General features: G+C 41.0%; 1 protein-coding gene across 2 annotated transcripts in view; it reads right to left on the bottom strand.

Moving 5' to 3' along the window:
- Positions 1–8,037: 8,037 nt before the first annotated feature.
- The window catches only part of Cstf3 (cleavage stimulation factor subunit 3), a 74,087-nt gene continuing 63,098 nt past the window's right edge, over positions 8,038–19,026 (bottom strand). For both annotated transcript variants that reach the window (XM_090347918.1, XM_090347919.1), the window contains exons 15-22: positions 17,973–18,116; positions 17,748–17,850; positions 13,925–13,994; positions 12,646–12,841; positions 10,164–10,317; positions 9,375–9,469; positions 9,178–9,238; positions 8,038–8,757 (exon numbers count right to left, since the gene is read on the bottom strand). In XM_090347918.1, the coding sequence (XP_090204044.1) occupies positions 8,555–8,757; positions 9,178–9,238; positions 9,375–9,469; positions 10,164–10,317; positions 12,646–12,841; positions 13,925–13,994; positions 17,748–17,850; positions 17,973–18,116 (1,026 nt within the window). In that variant the 3' untranslated portion in view covers positions 8,038–8,554. The remainder of the gene's footprint in view (positions 8,758–9,177; positions 9,239–9,374; positions 9,470–10,163; positions 10,318–12,645; positions 12,842–13,924; positions 13,995–17,747; positions 17,851–17,972; positions 18,117–19,026) is intronic.

Raw genomic sequence — 19,026 nt, 5'->3', positions numbered from 1 at the left:
TGACTGCCTCTGTCTCCATTCCTACCCCTTGGTGATTGTAGCCACCACCTTCTCTCAAGGGACCTCTCTTTCCTGAGCAGTTCTTTCAAATTCCCCATCCTGACAGTCACCAAGAGTCCAAGGGACTAAGCCATGACTTTACCTCTCGTCCTTCCCCAGAACAGCCTTCTCATCCTTCCCCTCCAAGGATTTTGTGTTAGAAGGGCTACCTGCAGTCTATTGCCCCTCCTCTCCTCTCTTCTGCTTCCTCTGTGCCTGGAGCCCTTTCGTTCTAAAGCAGGCTTGCTTGAGCTTTGAGGCTGCTCTGTTGGGCTGGGGAGGTAGTGCAGTGGTTTAGCACTTGCTAGTGTGAACAAAGCCCCGAGTTTGATTCCACAGCCACACAAGCTGGGTGTGGTGGTGCACACCTATAATCCTAGCACTTGACTGGCTGAGGCAGGAAGAGTGTGAATGCAAGACCAGTCTGGACATTACGGTGAGACCTTGATTTAAAGAGAAAAAAGTAACTGAAAAAGAATGAGACCTTAAAAATGAGAAAAAGAAATTGTTTCATCTTTAAACCAAGAGTGTTATGGAGAAATTTTAGATATATGTATATGATTAAGTGTAACAGGAAAGAAGAGAAATGTACGTTCCTTCTTTTGAAAAGTTCCTTCTGATATGATAGGTGTATTAAATCAGAATTCTGGGGTTAGCTTCAAGTGGTTTTCGGCAATATAGTCCACCTTCACTGGTTAAGATAGGGAAGTCCTAGAAAAATCTCTGCTTGTTATTCTCAAGGAACTTCAGTGACCAGAATTCCAGGCATGCCCTGTGCCTGGAACCCCCTGTTCTGGCAGAGACAATGTGCTGTGTACATGTATTCAGACTTCAGACAGGAACTGGATGGTAGATGGAGAGGCCTGAATCCCTTTATCAAGTTGGGGTAAGGCACTGAGGAGTAAACCGTGGCATCCAGATACCAGGTGGTGGTGGTGCCTGCATTGCTTGGTACATGGATCAAGGCAGGAGGATCGCCAGCTCCGGACCCCGCGGGCTACAGAGCAAGTTCCAGATCAGCTGAGTGTGAGGGCAAATGCCTACAATCCCAAAACTTAGAGGTCAAGGGAGCAAAAACATGCTACAAATTCTGCTCTAATAATGCTTTTTACTTGCAATCCAAAATATATGCTGCATTAAATAGAAAGTCATTAAAATTTAGAATGAAGACAGTTTTCCCTTTTTTTTTTTTTTTTTCTTCTCAGAATGCCAAGCATTATTCTGGAGATGTAGCTAAGTGATGGAACACTTATTTAGAATGTGAGGCCTTAGCCGGGCACGGGTGGTTCATAGTTGTAGTCCTAGCAATTCAGGAGGCTGAGATTTGAGGATCTCAGTTCAAAGCCAGCCTGGGCACAAAAGTCTCTGAGACGTATCTACAAGTAACCACTAGAAATCCAGAAGTGGTGCTGTGGCTCAAGGGATAGAGGCACTAGCCTTGAGCTGAAGAGCTCAGGGACAGTGTCCAGGTCCAGAGTTCAAGCTTGGATTTAGTTGCCAATAATGAAACAAAGGGAGGAAAGGAGGAGGGAAAAAGAAAGAAAGAAAGATCCTTGTAGAGGTGTTTGAAACAAGGACACTCTTTCAGAAAGACCCTGGGAAGAATAGCAGTATTCAGCTGTGGGGCAAAGGCCCCTTTTACCAGGACACTCATCTCAGTGTCCAGAGAAAGGTGCTGGATGGGAAAGAGGACTACAGCGCAGATATTACCTCGGGCCCAAGAAATCAGGGACTCTGACACTATCAGAACTTTTCAAAATATTTTCTGCCTTGTTAATTTTGAAATTGCTCATAGTCCCAGCTTTACAAAAAGGATTTATATCTGGTTGTAGAAGTTCAGATAAAAAGCCAGGTGCGGGGCTGGGAGTTTGGCCTAGTGGTAGAGTGCTCACCTAGCATGTACGAAGACCCGGGTTCAATTCCTCGGTACCTCATGCACAGAAAAAAGCTGGAAGTGGTGCTGAGGCTTAAGTGGTAGAGCTCTAGCCTTGATAAAATCCAAGGACAGTGCTAAGACCCTGAGCTCAAGACCAAGACTGGCCAAAAAAAAAAAAAAAAAGCCAGGTGCGGTGGCTTATGCCTGTAATCCTAGCTACTTAGGAGGCTGAGATCTGGGGATCAAAGCCAGCCCAGGCACAAAAGGACCAGAGACTCTTAACTCCAATTAACCTCTAGAAAATGGGAAGTAGGGCTTGGCTCAAAGGTAGGGCAGTAGCTTTGAGCTGAAGAACTCAGGGACAGCACCCAGGGCGAGTTCAAGCTCCATGACCAACAACAACAAAAAAAGTTCAGATAAAAATTCTATATGAGCAGATCAGTATTAACGTTTCTTTTCTTGATAATGATATGGCTAATGGTATGGCCAGGGTATGTTTAGGTTCTGGGCAGGGAGACCCTGGAGCTGGGGTTCCTGTAAACTGGCCACGTGTTAAATGGGAGTACTTCCAAAGAAGCCAAAAATTCCCTCTTGTAGAATGCAGCATGAGCTGAGGTTGTTCCTTGATGGGTTCCTGGGTCAAGGAGCCTCGGGTACCCAGCTCAGTACTTTTTGCCTTGCTTTAGCGTTGTCAGGAGAGCTTTCGTTCCTCTCCAGAGATGAGGAAGGGATTTTCCCCCCATTTCCTGCGTCTCAAACATGCTCCTATTGTAAGAGTTGACTTTTAGGACTAAAAAAAAAAAAAAAGAATCCCTCATGGAACGGAGACAGCAGAGCTGAGCGTGCGTAGTGTGGAATCCATGCACTCATGACACAGCTGCACAGACTCAGCCTACCACTGCCTCCTTGTCCACTGGAGCATTTTCACTGCTGGCAGATGCCAAGGACAAAGGAGCAAAGTTTAGGGTCCCAGTATGCATGCTAAGTGTTTTCTTGTTGCTCTAAAAATCCAGTGAGCTAACTTGCTTCCTGGAATCAAACAGAATTATCCGTGAGAACCAGAAAAGTTCCTTTAGTTCATTTGTCACTCAGGAAACCCAGGAAGCATTTACTTGTAACTGTCCCTTACAGGCTCTCAGAGGCAGATATTCTTTGCAGAATAAGTTACCCTACAGAATTGACTTCATTCAGCCTTGTGCTGGTAGCTTACGCCTATAATCTTAGCTACTCAGGAGGTTGAGATCTAAGGATCACGATTTGAAACCAGCTTGGGCAGGAAAGTCTATAAGACTCTTATCTCCGATTAACTACTCAAAAAAACTGTAGTGGAACTCTCAAGTGTGGCGTGCTCAGGAACAGCACCTAGGCCCTAAGTTCAAACAACAAAGCAGGATCAGCAGCAAAAAATAAATAAATGAAAGAAAGAAAAATTCTTGTATTTCATAATGATTACATTTGACTTGGTTTTTTGTCTTGAAGGTTTAGAGACATGTGTCTTCTCATGAATTGCTATTTATTCCAAAATTCTTTATGACACACTCAGAAGCGAGCACCTTGAGAGTGGGGTGAGGGTGGGCTGAGCCCCTTGTTAAGTTGGTGGTCATGAATGAATGTTGAGGACAGTTACTGTCACTTTGTAGGCTCTCTCCGTTGATGGATAGATAGGTGGATGGATTCTGAGTAGGACTAAAAAAAAATTTCATTCCTGCAAAATGTAATTATGTCACTTTATAACTCGACTCTCTACTTCATGAAATGGTGTCTTATTGATTCTATGAAGTAGATGTGTAGCATCTTTTTTTCCTCTATGAAGAAAAGCTATTAAAAGGCTTAGGCATATAGAGTGCACAATGTGGCCGGGATTCTTTTTTTTTTTTTTTTTTTTTTTTAGCCAGTCCTGGGCTTGAGCTCAGAGACTGAGCACTGTCCTTGGACTTTCTCAAGGCTAGAGCTCTACCACTTAAGCATCAGCACCAATTCCAGCTTTTTCCTATGTATGTGGTACCAAGGAATCAAACCCGGGTCTTTGTGCATGCTAGGCAAGCACTCTATGTGGCCGGGATTCTGAGCAGTGTCCTCTCATCTCTGAAGATCCTGGGAATGGAATTATCATGACCATCTTGGCACTTCATAGGCATGAAGTATTTGCGGTTTGATTTCCAGTGACCTTTTGGCATGCTCTGACTTACATGATGACATTTGAGCTTCTTTACATTTGGGGAAAGTTATTCAAGAAACCAACCAGGTTTGCATCTATGTACTCCACTTGGTAAATATGAATATTTGGAGCTTTTCAGGTAATAGAACTCAAGTTGTATATTTAAAAAAAAAAACTGGTAATAGAAAACTTTCTTGAAGGATAGAAATATGCAATAGCAACATTTATGGATATCACAAATACAATACTCAATTATTAAAAAAAAATAAAGAAACCAGGGTTTATGTACTACTGGCTGTGGTAAATTAGGGTCTATTTTGGACACCTATAAAATGAAAGGATCTTGATAAGTTTTCTTTGAATTTTCACCTTCAGTGACAGTTTCTAATGTAGAAGATATAAGTTTGACTCTATGCTTTGTTGTCTTCTTACTACTTGTGTGTTGAGCTGGTCATTGTTTATTAGGCATAATAACTGACAATTTTGCTGTGAAGACCAAATCTGTGATGGATGTGAGAAGGTACGTACACAGAAAAGGCTATAATTCCCTTTAACAAGGGAGAATGTCTCGCCCTCTGCCTGTAAGCATACATCTGCTTGGTGGTAGATTCTACTGTAGTACCAGTAGAGCATGTTTTCACAGGCCCACAGGGAGGCATTCTTCCTGTATTAGAGCTTAGAGTTCCCTTTCCTCACCTCCAGCCACTCCCACCCTCACTCCCACGTTATCTGAACTGAATGGATGAGTGAATGCTAATGGATAATGGGCTATGAACTTCAAATATAAAGGATTATCTCACTTAAAAATCTGAATAAATAATTACAATGATATTTGCAATTGTGTATTTATATTGTCTTTTGTACATATATAATTAATGCATAGCCTTTTTATTTATACATGCAAAGCAACTTCAGGAAGTGAGAGTTAGGATAATCTTTAAATTTAGGAAGCTCTAGGTTCTATCAAGCTATCAAATACTGTCATTTTCAAAAATATCACTCCTAGAGGACCGGGAGTTTGGCCTAGTGGTTAAAGTGCTTGCCTAGCATGCATGAAGACCCGGGTTCGATTCCTCAGTACCACATACATAGAAAAAAAACCCAGAAGTGGTGCTGAGGCTCAAGTGGTAGAGCTCTAGCCTTGAGAAAGTCCAAGGACAGTGCTCAGGCCCTGAGCTCAAGCCCAGGACTGGCAAAAAAAAAAAAAATATCACTCCTAGAAATAAATACCAAAAGCCTAAAAGGACTTTTATTCAGAATTGTCCCTTTTATGGATGAAATATGCTGCTTTCTGAATGAAAGGATCAGGACTAGGCGGTAGGCTTGACTTGATGGTGTTTGTTTTTTTGTTTTTGCCAGTGCTGGAGCCAGAACTCAGGACCTGGACACTGTTCCTGAGCTGCTTTTGTCTGAGACTAGCACTCGGCCACTTTAACCATAGTGCCACTTCTGGCTTTTTCTGTGTATGTGGTACTGTGGAATTGAACCCAGGGCTTCATGTATGATAGGCAAGCACTGTACTTCTAAGCTACCTTCCCAGCCCAGCATCATTGATTTTTAGTTAAATTCATCTGGTATTGGTAGCACTAGTCAAATTTCATTTCCCTAATCATTTTTAAGTTTAAGCTCTGAAAACTTCAAATGCTACTTCCTACACAAAAATAATCTTAGCCGGGTGCCAGTGGCTCACTCTTGTAATACTAGCTGCTTGGGAGGCTGAGATCTGAGAATCATGGTTCACAGTCAACCCAAGCTCAAAAAAGTTTGTGAGACTCTTATCTCAAATTAACCACCATAAAATTAAGGTAAGTGGCCATGTGGCTCAAAATGGTAGAGTGCTTGCCTTGAGCTGAAGAGCTCCAGGACGTGCCCAGGCCCAGAATTCAAGCCCTGGGACTGACCAAAAAAAATCTCAATATTGGTTGGGAGCAGTGGCTCACACCTGTAATCCTAGCGACTCAAGAGGCTGAGCTCTGAGGATCGAGGTTCGGAGCCACCCTGGGCACTGAAGACTCTTGAGATTCAGATCTTAAATTAACCATAAGAAAACTGAAGTGGTCCTGTGGGTCAAGGGGTAGGGCAGTAGCCTTGAGCTGAAGAACTCAGAGACAGTGCCCAGGCCCAGAGTTCAAGCCCCAGAACTGGCAAAACAACAAAAAAAAACCCTTAATATTGAAGCAAGACTACTTCCCATTTTATTCTTGTTGCCTTTTGGGGGGTGCAGGGGTGTTGGGGCCTAGCCTCCATCTCTGAGGCCTGATTCTGGCTCAGCTGCAATTAAAGGGCTTTGTCTAGGCATTCGGTCTTTTGCATACCTCTCTTAAGGCTGTGTACGTGACTCGATTGAACCCCCCGCAGTTTCACGGGTCTCGCAGCAGCTCAAGTCTCGCGCGCTTTCCTGCACCTGTCCTGCCCACTACCTGAAAGCCCCACCCAGACCCTTAGTGGTAGCACAGGGGCCCTCTTCCTATTGGCTAGCTTCCCAGTGCCCACCTTCTCCTACCCTAACAGTATGTAACTAATTGTCTGACGCAATAAAGGAGGAGAGCATCAGAGAGAACGAGAGATCAGCAGAGATCAGCAGAGAGATCTGATGCGCTTTCATGGTTAACACTGCTTCTGACTCAGCGTGGTTTTTTCTTCCCCGGTGATTGGGGGAGGGCTGGGTCTTCGACACTTACCATCTCGCTCGGCTCCCGGGGGACTACAGGCTGGCCCTGTGTGTCCCTCCCCGTTCCTGTGTTGCTGCCCCCGAGAGGAGCAACACAGGGGTGGGAGCAGGGAGTTTATTACTAGAGTTTAAAATCAAGGCCTTGCTTTTGCTAGGCTGTTAACAGCCTTTTTTTACTTTATTTTTAGGATATGGTATTACATTTATCCTGGGCTTCAGCTATGGCTCCCCTCATAATTGGGAAGATGGGAACCACCACACAGGGCTATTGGTTGATGAGATGGTGTGTCCCTAATTTTGCTTTAACCACAGTCCTGCTTGTCACTGCTCTTATTTTTTTTTTGGCAGTCCTGGGACTTGAGCTCAGGGGCTGGGCACTGTCTTTGGGCTTTCTTAAAACTAGCACTTTACCACTTGAGTCACAGCACCGCTTCCGGCTTTTTTCTATGTACGTGGTACTGAGGAATTAAGCCTGGGTCTTTGTGCATGCTAGGCAAGCACTCTACCACTAGGCCAAACTCCTGGCCCCATTTTTATTTATTTTTGTGGTTCATGGGGCTTGGACTCGGCCTGGGCACCGTGTCTGAGCTCTTCAGCTCAAGGCTACCATACTACCCTTGAGCCAAACCCCACTTCCCATTTCTGGAGGTTAATTGGAGATAAGGGTCTCAGGTCCTTTTGTGCCCAGGCTGGCTTTGAACCTTGATCCTCAGATCTCCTGAGTAGTTAGGATTACAGGCGTGAGCCACCACCCTCATCCCTTAACTGGATCTCTATGTAAATAGTTTTTCCAAAAATGAGTTAAGAGTTTTGTAGTTTAAATACTTAACCTGCATTGCAAGTTTTTTCTCACTATACTTAAAACTTGGCTAATTGGCTATAATTTCTTTGATGTTATCAGTGATTAGCACTGAAAGCCTTTCGAAGTATAGCTGACAGGGGCCAGGAGTTTGGCCTAGTGGTAGAGTGCCTGTCTAGCATTCACGAAGACCCAAGTGCCTCAATACCACATACATAGAAAAAGCCAGAAATGGGGCTGTGTCTCAAGTGGTAGCGCTGTAACCTTGAGAAAACCCAAGGGCAGTGCTCAGACCAAGTTCACGCCTAAGACTGCCCAAAAAAAGAAAAAAAGAAAAAAATATATATATGCCAAAGAAAGACCTGGAAAGGATATGTCACTCATTACAAATACACACAGTAAGTACAAGATGGCTTTTCATGTATTACTGACATTTATTTTAAATGTCTTTGGCTGAATAATGGAAAGTAAATACCTAATGTAATAAAATCTGGATGCAAGAAACAGAAGGGGCAATTTTTTTTTACATACTTTTATTTTTTGAAGGACTGTTTAAAATTTTAAACTACAAAACAGACTCCATACATTCTGCCATAAATAAAAACAAACAAGGCAGGACTCTACATAAGCAAACTGAGAACAATTCTTTTTCAGAAAATGTGATAAAATGCTTTACAATCATAAGCCATCCAGTTTTTAAAATAAAACTGTGGAAACTCACAAATCTTCAAGTGGCACCCTTGAAGAGGGAACAAAATGTGGTTCTTCCATTTTGTGCTGTTCTCACATTTTGTAAAACCTAATCTTGCTTAAAGCGTAGGTCTGTTCCATATTCTAAAATTCACACAGGTTTGTTTTTTTTTTCTCAAGAACCATATGATAGAGGCACCAATGACAATACAACTTTGTTTCCAAGAACCTTGTAACAAAGCGTTGTCTCTTAAACATGTGACAGATGAGGCAAAAAGGGAATCCTGGAAAGAGGTGTCAGAGGCGGGACTTAAGGCTGCCTCATCGAATCCGCTTCTGCTGCCTTGCTCTGTAAATGTCATGAACAGGGGGGACAACAGCTCCTTTTTCTTCATCTTCATCTGAATCCTCATTGGGCCTTTTGACAGCTTTGGTGAGTACGGCACTGCTTTCCACGGGGCCATTGCCTTCCGCAGCCAGCTCCGCGCCCCCCCCAGTGATGATTCTCACAGCTTCCTCGACAGCTGGCGGAACAGGGACAGATACATTAGAGGTGGCCGAAGATCATGCTGCTATGAGAACACGTGTGCTCTGTTTGGGACACTGCATAGCATTTCATAGTCTGCTATTAGCAGAGCATGGGCTTGTATTACAGGCAAAGACAAGCTGCTATTAAAACTAATAAAATTCTTTTCATAAGCCAGATGGGATATGTTCTCCCGAATAAAAGAGATACAAATGGATGATATTTGACTTAGTGGAGCTAGACTATAAGCCAGCCTCTCTCCCTGCCACAGAGGCTCAGCTTGCTCCTTGGGCTTTTTTTTTTTTACACTTCTGCAAATTAATTTGCTGGTTTGAGACCTCAGTGGCAAAATATAGCAAGTTCACCTGCCTAGGAGATGATGTAAACTCACATTGAAAATGGAGGTTGCATTACTCACTGTTTGGTATCTTGCATCTCCGGAAAATTTCCATCAGTTCATCCACTTGAACAAAAGGACCCTATTTTGACACAAAAATTGAATCCCCATTACCTGACTAAAGTAACAGTACTTTGGATTTTTCATTATACAAGAGAAAGTACACAATGATTATATTACATAACACCAGTATCTAACCATGCAAACAATGAACGAACCTGGAAACAAATAGGAGGCGGGAGAAGCTTCATCAAAACGACGGCCGCGGGGGGCACTGGAAACACTCCCCCAGGAACGGGGTGCAAGCCCGGAGCTAAGAGACAAAGAAAGGGAACCTGGTCCACACGGGCCCTTTATAACAAAAAGACAAAAATCCAGGAGTGACATGATGATATTCTGTGTCTCCATTGCTTCTTCTGGACTTTTTGGAATGCTTTTTGCACTTCCTTTGTTTGCTCAACCCAGAGTAAAGACAGGAAGTGCAGTCCCACCCCTGGGTCGCTGGGAAACAGGAGGGGGGACAAATGACTTTCCATAAGACAGCCAAGGCATTGAACTAAGGGAAGATTTGTCAAGACTTGTTTCGGAGCCAGACATGTCAAGCGTCCAGCAATACTGTTTAAAATCTGCCTGTTGAACAGCAGATTTAATCAGAAGGGCCTTGTTCAAAAAAGATTTAGAGGCGTTACTAACCACTAATAACTGGGATACCAAATAAGTAAGTTTCCAGCTGTTCAAGTAATCTGTACAAAGCAGCATTTCAGAAAACAAGTCTTGAGTTTACTGTCAAAATGGGTTACTGAAATCTGAATCACTGAAGTTCTGTTTCTAGAACATTCTTAGTTCATCCACTTCAGACTGCCGCCAATCAGGTCACTTGTCATAGTGACCTGGAGTCTAAGAAATTACCCTGCAATGGAAAAGGCCACGTTACTACCCCCACCCCAGACCTTGCACTTCAACAGACAAACTGAGCTCTTGTTACTGGATCTGAAGTCATGGCTTACGTGCTAAATGTCGTGGCTGAAATGGAATCATCTGTTGAGTGTCTGGCTTAGGGTACTCTGGTTTTCTATCCACTTCATCTTTCAGAACAGGCACTATAGAAGGAGCTACAACTGGGTCTGGAATGATAGCGGCTAGCTTAGCACGGGACACATCCTGAAAATGCAGAACAAAAGAATCCTAAACCCGAAAAGGATCTGAGGGAGTACAATTGTGCAGTTCTACAATCTTAAGGATACAGTGAGAATCACTGGCTTATCAAAGAGAATGGACCGGGTAAACAAGAACATTAAGAACATTAATGATAATGGAGAGGGTCGAATAGGCAATAAAAAAAGCTATTGACTATAGCGTTTTATTACCTTACCATAATCCCAGCTAAGAATTTTTAGAACTTGTCACCAAATAAGAGCTTTGTAGGACAGATACAAGCTCTGTGGGGAAGTCATGAGGCTGAGCATCAAATTAAGTGTAGGATGGTTTGCAGGAAAGCTGGAGGAAGTAGGGTGACAGGAGGAAAACTCAGTTCTCCCACTAGAATTGCACAATAGTGTAGAGACTGGACTAAATGAAGTCCTGCTTCATGAGTGCTAAAATAAGGTTTGTCAGAACACACACTGATTTAAAAGAGTTTGCTCATGAAATGAGAATTTTTCCTCATTATACCAACACAGGGGAAATTAAGCAGACACTACTTGTCAGCCAGTTTAACCACTGTCTGTACTCCTTTCTTGAGGCAATTAGAAATGTCTCCATTATTTTGAAGCTACTGAAGTGTAGAGGGTCACCGAGCTCCTCAGAAGTAGAAAGAGGGTTTAGGAGCCCCTAGCACCCGACCTTACCCCAATCCAGGCTCTTCAGGGCACTACAGGACTCTACAAGGGCTGAGATATGTTATAGCAAAGGAACCCTATAATCACTTGTTAGCTAGGCCTCAAAATTTGCTTTAATATAGTAGTGACATCTGGTATTATAAGGTATTCAATGTTAAAGAATAGACACTCAGGAAATTTATCACGCTCCCCACCAACATCTGAAGCACATTAATTCCTCCTTAATAAAGGAGTAAAAATAAATATACAAGATGGAAAATTTGACAGGCAGGCACTGGTGGCTCACACCTGTTCCTGGCTACTTAGGAGGCTGAGATATGAGGATCATGGTTCAAAGCCAGCCCAAACATGAAAGTCCATGACACTCATCTCTAATTAACCACCAGAAAAACGGGAGTAGTACTGTGGCTCCAGTGGCAGAGTGGTAGCCTTGAGCTGAAGAGCCCAGGCTCAGAGTACAAACCCTATGATCCACCAAAAAAAAAAAAAAAGCCAACCTATCTCCTGTATATCTTCTCTTTGGCGTTCCATCTTGGGTCTTTTTTTTTGGCATAGAAAGATCAAAGAATGATGGAATAATGGTCTCTTCAGCAAGGGCTAATTCTGAGGCTTCATAAATATTCATCTTTCCCTCTGGCCTAGACAGCTTCAAAGACCAGATCTGTTTTCTCATGATCCAGTAGTCTTCATTAAAAGAATCTATTCCCCTGAAGGCCACTGAAGGAACACTTGTTTCTAAGATACAAATTTCTCATGGAAATTTATGGATTTAATGAGTTGTCATACATTTTCATTATATCTAAAAAAAGGTACAATTAGGAACTACATTTAGATCTGAGGACCAGGCTCTGCAGCCAGCCCAGACAAGACAAATCTAAGAGTCTTCTATTTCCAATGAGCTAGAAAAGAGCCAGAAATGGAGCTGTGGCTCAATTGGTAAAGTGCCAGCCTTGAGCAACAACACTAAGTAAGGGTGTAAGACGCTGAGTTCAAGCCTCAGTACGGGCACAAAAACCAACCAAACCAACAAATATATGACCTGTCAAAACATGTTCATTTGTCTGTTAGAATTATCAGAAAAAAGAAAAGTAAAATGTAGGGCTGGAGGTATAGAATCTATTAGTAAGCACAAAGTCCCAAGTTCAAACCCCAATATAGCAAAAAATGCATAAAATAATACTCATTTTTTGTTTTTTTCAGTCCTGGGGCTTGAACTCAGGGCCTGAGCACTGTCCTTGAGCATTTTTCTCAAGGCTTTATCACTTGAGCCACAACACCACTTCCAGCTTCTATGTATGTGGTACCGAGGAATTAAACCTAGGTCTTCGTGCATGCTAGGCAAGCATTCTTACCACTAGGCCAAACTCCCGGCCCCATCTCCTGTATGTCATTTCTATTTGCCACCCCCCCCAAAAAAAAATCAGCATGAAAGACACTGGTAGTCTAGGACAGAGTCAAAATATTTGCTATATCTGAAATATTTAATTTTAATTTTATTCAGCTATTTTTGATCTTCAATGTTTTATAAATCAAAGAACTTTTTTCCTGTCATATTAACATTTCAGAATTTTAGAATGAAAATTATCCATCAGTTCTTCTAAAGCATTGGAAAAGCAAAGATATTACAGATATCCCAATCCTAAGTGCATACCTTATATCCCAGGGCTTTCAGTTCACTTGCAGAACAAGGATATAAATCCATGAACTTGTATCTGTCAACCAGTAAGGCTGTCTCTTTGCCTTCATATTCTTCTTTGAATGCTGCAAACCGCCTTTTCTCCACTTTGAGTATACTGGCAAGATCACCAATATTACTTTCAAAAGCTAGAAATCTGGCCCAGATTTCACTGTAAAAAAAAAAAATCACTGTTTAAGTTATTTTGGGTTTGGGACACAGAGTCCATTTACAAACCCTAACTGTCTCCCCTTTTCTTTTTCAATTATAAAAATCCCTTTTTATTATAAAGTTGTCTAAGACATAGGAAAATAGAACAGTATAATACCTTTATACTGTTACCCAGATTTAAAAATTGTTATTTTATCCTATTTGTTTAATAGAACTTTCAGCTAAGTATTTGAACATCAAGTACAGACATTACACATAATCCTAATTGAAGTCCTTTTCTAAGTTGTTACTTGTATAGTGTATCTTCAAATTTTTTATGGTCAACAGAGAGACCATAGATAAAAAAAAAAATGCAGTTGGAAGAGTTGGAAAAACAATCTAGACAGTTTTAATTTCTCTTGAATATGGCTTTGTCATGTTTACTGGCATGAATTTCAATGTAGAATACATATTTAAGCTTTCCATTAATTTGGATGTCATTAGAGATAAACTAATGATTCATCCCTTTTACAGCCAAAGTTAATGCTGAGATTACATGCCACAAAGCATTTAAATTTAGGAGTGCCTATTATACCATATCCAGACTATCACAAAAACCTTACACTGATGGACATTTTTTGGATTTAGTAAGAAAGCAAAGATTAACAAAACAATTATTTGTTCACCGTCCAGAGGGCAGGGTGCAATCTGAACTTAAAACTTTTTTTTGGTGTTCCACTAAATTATGTTGCTCTGTTCATTAAAACTGACAAGAATCAAAACCATTAACTGGAGACAAATATGTAATATTTAGGAAGAATCTCTTCTGTTAAAAGGGAAATGAATTTCAAAATACCTCTAACATTTGATAACTAGAAAAACATGACATATTTAATAATAAATTACAGACATCTCTCAAAACAAGGCTAATCATTATGCAGAAATAAATCATCTTAAACAGGTAAGAAAATATTCCAGGAAGGAGCCTTGAGAGAAGAAGGGAAATTGTTCCTGAAATTTCCACTCAAGCAATCATTTGCCACAGATCACATCGCAAGTACACAGCTGCCTTGGAACCTGACCAATCCATTTTCCCAGTGCTTACCCAGACTTCTCCGGAGGGAGGCTTCCAGACGTTAAAACTCGTTCAAACAAAACTCGGGTATTATTGTCCTCTAGGATATTTTTAAAAATTTAAATATTAAAAAAAATCAGTTTTACAATTCAACAAAGTATTTTCACAAGCATAATTGAAAGTCATTGAAAAAAAAATCCTAGGTAGAAAGGTAACTATTGTCACAACATGATTTTTATTTAAAAAAAATTTTTTTTTGCCAGTTCTGGGGCTCGAACTCAGGGCACTGTCCTTGGGCTTTCTCAAGGCTAGCACCCTATCACTGGAGCCACAGCTCCACTTCTGGCTCTTTGTATGTGTTTGTGGTACCAAGGAATCGAACCCAGGGCTTCATGTATGCTGGACAAGCACTCTACCACTAGGTCATGTTGCCAGCCCCAAACAACCTAATTTTTATAGATGAGGAAATCTGAGCTTCAGAAATATTGAGTGATTCTAACTTGGCTCATTGCTATTATGTAACAGAATGATGACTATATACCAGGACTTTTTGACTTTTAGTTTATTTCTTCATAGAGCAACTGTAATATAATCTGTGATGCCTAAACAACCAGGTGTCCTACTTGCATTTCTAAAATAATAAGATTATATATCTGATATATAAAGCAGATTACCAACTTTTCTTTTCTTTCTTTTTTTCTGGTGCCAACACTAGGATCTTGAACTCAAGGCATCTAGCTTGCTTAGCTGGGTGTATTAACACATGAACCATTCCAGCCTGGCATTTTGCTGGTAATTTTGGAGATAGAGCCTCAAGTGGCTGGCTTTGAATTTCAATCCTCTGGATCTCAACTTCCTCCTTAGCTAGGATTATAGGCATGAGCCAGGCACCCAGCTTAGATTACTGATATTTAGAAAATACATTGAATGTAAAAATGGCAAATTCAAACTTACATATAATAACTCTTAATTTAAGTTTCTATAGGAACTCATGTATATTAGGAAACTTATTTTCCTTACTAAATTCTAGGGATCTTTTAAAATTTAAGAATTTACTATTAGTTGAGTGTTGGTAGCTCATGTCTGTAATTTTTGCTATTCAGAAGGTGAGATTTGAGGATTGTGGTTCGAAGCCAGCCAGGACAGGAAAGTCTGTGAGACTCTTACCACAAAAACAAACAAAAACAAACTACCAAAAATCAGAAGTGGTACTGTGGCTCAAGATAGGGAGCTTGAGCACAAAAACTCAGTGCAGTGCCCAGTACTGGTGCCAAAGGGGGAGGAAAAAAAAAAGTCCACTAAAAAACAACAACAAGAAAAAACTTCCATTGAGTCATATATTTAAAATGGGTGCATTTGTGGAATCGAAATTATATTTCAGTAAAGTTGTCTTGCCAGGAGCGTGGCCTAGTGGTAGTATGCTCGCCCGTGAAGCCCTGGGTTCAATTCCCTGGAACCACGTACACAGAAAAAGCCAAAAGTGGCACTGTAGCTCAAGTGGCAGAGTGCTAGCCTTGAACAAAAAAAAAGTATACAAGGACAGTGCTCAGGCCCTGGGTTCAATCCCCAGGATTGGAAAAAAAAAAAATCTATCTGTCTATCTATCTATTTATATCTATATATCCATATCTCTGGCAAAATAGTTATCAATATACTACATTTCCATATGTAAGATAAACCCAAATGTATTCAACCAAAGAAAATGGCACCATAATCACAAGTTATAGTTTAACATAATTCACACTGGTTGCTTTATTCCCATCTTAATTTATCTACCAGACATACTTTTTTTTTTTTTTTTTGCCAGTCCTGGGCTTGAGCTCAGGGCCTGAGCACTGTCCTTGGACTTTCTCAAGGCTAGAACTCTACCACTTGAGCCTCAGCACCACTTCTGGCTTTTTTCTATGTATGTGGTATCGAGGAATCGAACCCGGGTCTTCGTGCATGCTAGGCAAGCACTTTAGGCCAAACTCCCAGCCCCTACCAGACATACTTTTAACCATTCTACACAACTTTTGCCCTCTTGCCAAGTGCTAGAGTCTTTATTTGGATAATGCTTTGTCCTTGTTCTTTACTCAGTAACTATTGCTCATGTTTCCACTCTTCTCCCTTTGCTGTGACCCGCTAGGACAGCACAAATGGAAACATTACTCAAGCCAATATAGAATTTAAATATCCTGCTGGCCATAATAAAGGAGTAAAATTGTGTGTGCTGGTGGCTCACATCTGTAATCCTAGGTACTCAGGGGGCTGAGATCCGAGGATCATGGTTCAAAGCCAACCCAGGCAAGAAAGTCCATGAGATTCTTATCTGCAGTTAATTACCAACAAACCACAAGTGGTGCTGTGGCTTAAAGTGGTAGAGAATTAGCCTTGAGCAAAAGAGCTCAGGGAAAGCACCCAGGCCCTGAGCTCCAAGACAAACAAAAACAAGGAGCAGAGGCTGGGAGTTTGGCCTACAGTAGACTGCTGCCTAGCATTCATGAAGATACGGGTTCAAGTCCTCGTTACCACATACAAAGCTGGAAGTGATGCTGTGGCTCAAGTGGAAGGGCTTTAGTCTTGAGAAAGCCCCAGGGCCAGTGCTCAGGCCCTGAGTTTAAGGCCCAGGACTGGCAAAATAATAATAATAATAATAATAATAAGAAGAAGAAGAAGAAGAAGAAGAAGAAGAAGAAAATAATAAATAATAATAAAAGAAGCAAAATAGCAAAATGAGGTGATTTTGCCATGAGAAACTATAATTTAAGATACTTAACTCACAATATCTAAATTGTAATTTCCACATGCAAACAATATGAAAAATAACTAAGATATTTCCTCCCTTCCTCTTTCTTTCTTTCTTCCTCTCTCTCCCCCCCTTTCTTCCTTCCATCTATACCATCCCTGTGTTGGCCACAGGACCTGTAGAATGGTGGCTGGCACACTGTGCAGAAGAGCTCCAGACCTTGACTATGCTCTCTTCTCCACTATGTGTCCAAACAGCTCCATTCAGGCACTCTCAGAGTATTGAGCACAGCTCTTTGATGTGTGTGTTCACCTCCATCCTAGCTAACATTTATGGACTGCTTACTGTATGTAAGTAAAACACAGGCAAAAGTTATTCAATCCTGTCAAAGGCATTCTTATGATATCCATTTTGCCATGAGAAGCGTAGTTTAAGATTACACACCTAACCTCATGTATATGTAGATACAATTCTTAAACCAACTTTTATACAAGATTGCTTTTTTGTGAATGAATTGAATTTCTTGGATAATCAATAACTAGACTACATTTTATTTGCCACACATATGCACATGCACATATACACATACAAATAGATGTGCCTGAAACATAATAGGAACTCAAAAAGGTATTTCTTTCCATACTTCTCCTTTACAATGGGACTTGTTTTGAGTTTTGGTTTTTACAAACCTGGTGGCTCTCACTGGCCAGCCAAGCTCTCTGCCACTGAACCACCCAATCCTATGGGGCGTGTGTGTGTGTGTATGTGTGTGTGTGTGTGTGTATGTGTGCATGTGTGTGTGTGTGCATATTTCACCTCCAGGAGATTGGGATACACTGATGTTTACGTTCACCAGAGATGAACTCTAACTGCAGCTTCCTCCAGTTATTGATAGTACTTTACTTAATTACAGGTCATTCTGCAGAGTCAGAATCTACCACTACTCAATAAATAAAAATTCATGGTTATCATCTCACAGATATTTCTTGGGTGAATCTCAAGTACCTATTTCTAGAGTGATGCCAGAATTTTGATATATTCAAGAAGTGAAAAAAAAATAACCTAACAACACAATTTCAGATGGTTTAATTTAAATAACCCTTGTAGATTTTAGCATCAACTTACCATTGAGGTGAGATAGATAGTCAATATAAGCCAAGACATATTCTGGAATGTCACCATATTTCTTTAGTCCCAGCTCAAAAATCTTAAAGGCAACTGATTTGTCCTAGAAGTATGGACAATGAAGTATAGATTTCCATGAAAAATGTCAGGTAAGATACTCAAAAGAATATTAAATCCACAACTCTTAAATATGACATGTACAAAGAATTAAAATGATGCATTTACTTTACTACAATAATATTCCATGAGTGCTGCAGTAACATAGACATGATGGCGGGTTCTGGTATCCTCTCTTGCTTTCTTAAATATCATTCTTCCAGATTTGATGCCTTCAGCTCTCCTTGCAAATTTCATATATTGGATATATACCTGTACAAAAAAACCCCAAAAGGATCTATAGTCTAAAAATCAAGCAGAATGTCATACTCAAGGGCTTCTAGCATAAGCTCACCTAAGTCCTATGCTAATGTCTCCTAGTTAACAAAGCAATCCTAAATCTCTAGTAAGAGAATAGGAAGTAGAACTATAGAAAATACACTATTTAAACCCATAAGCTATATTTCCTGGTATTAGGCATACATTCTAATTTGTTTATACTTTTTTTTGGGGGGGGGAGGGTCATGTAGCTTGTATTATGGGCCTGGGCACTGTCCCTGAGCCCTTCAGCTCAAGGCTAGTTCTCTACCACTTTGAGCCACAGTGCTACTTGCAGTTTTCTAGTGCTAATTTGAGATAAGAGTCTCATGGACTTTCATGCCCAGGCTGGCTTTGAACCATGATCCTCAGATCTCAGCCTGCTCCTAAGTAGTTAGGAATATAGGCTTAAGCCACCACGCCTGGCTTATCAAGATCTTTTAACCAGGTAGGATGCAAAGTTTTGACATAGTATCTCATATTACTGAGGCCGGTCTCCAACTCTTGGGGCTCAAGCCATCTCAGCTTCCCAAGTAACTAGAACTCTAGTGGTGTGTTACACACCACATGTAAAAACAAAACTAAAACTAAACAATTCAATAAATTGAGATCAGCAAATTTTAATAACTAGGACTGGGTATAAGAGGGGTGGTCTATAAAGGATCACATAAGGGACTTTTGTGGAGGTGACTGAAGTGTTTTGCATGTTGATTGGGATTGTAATCCCATGACTCTGTTATTTGTCAAGACAACAAAAACAGTGAAACGTCGTATAGAAAAATTAGATTCTTGGCCGGGCACGGTGGCTCACGCCTGTAATCTTAGCTACTCAGGAGGCTGAGATCTGAGGATCATGGTTCAAAGC

Source organism: Megascapheus bottae, chromosome 16 (assembly GCF_031878675.1).
Source record: "Megascapheus bottae isolate mThoBot1 chromosome 16, mThoBot2.hap1, whole genome shotgun sequence".
NCBI classification, from domain to species: Eukaryota; Metazoa; Chordata; class Mammalia; order Rodentia; family Geomyidae; genus Megascapheus; species Megascapheus bottae.
This window is presented reverse-complemented; position numbering and strand designations above follow the sequence as displayed.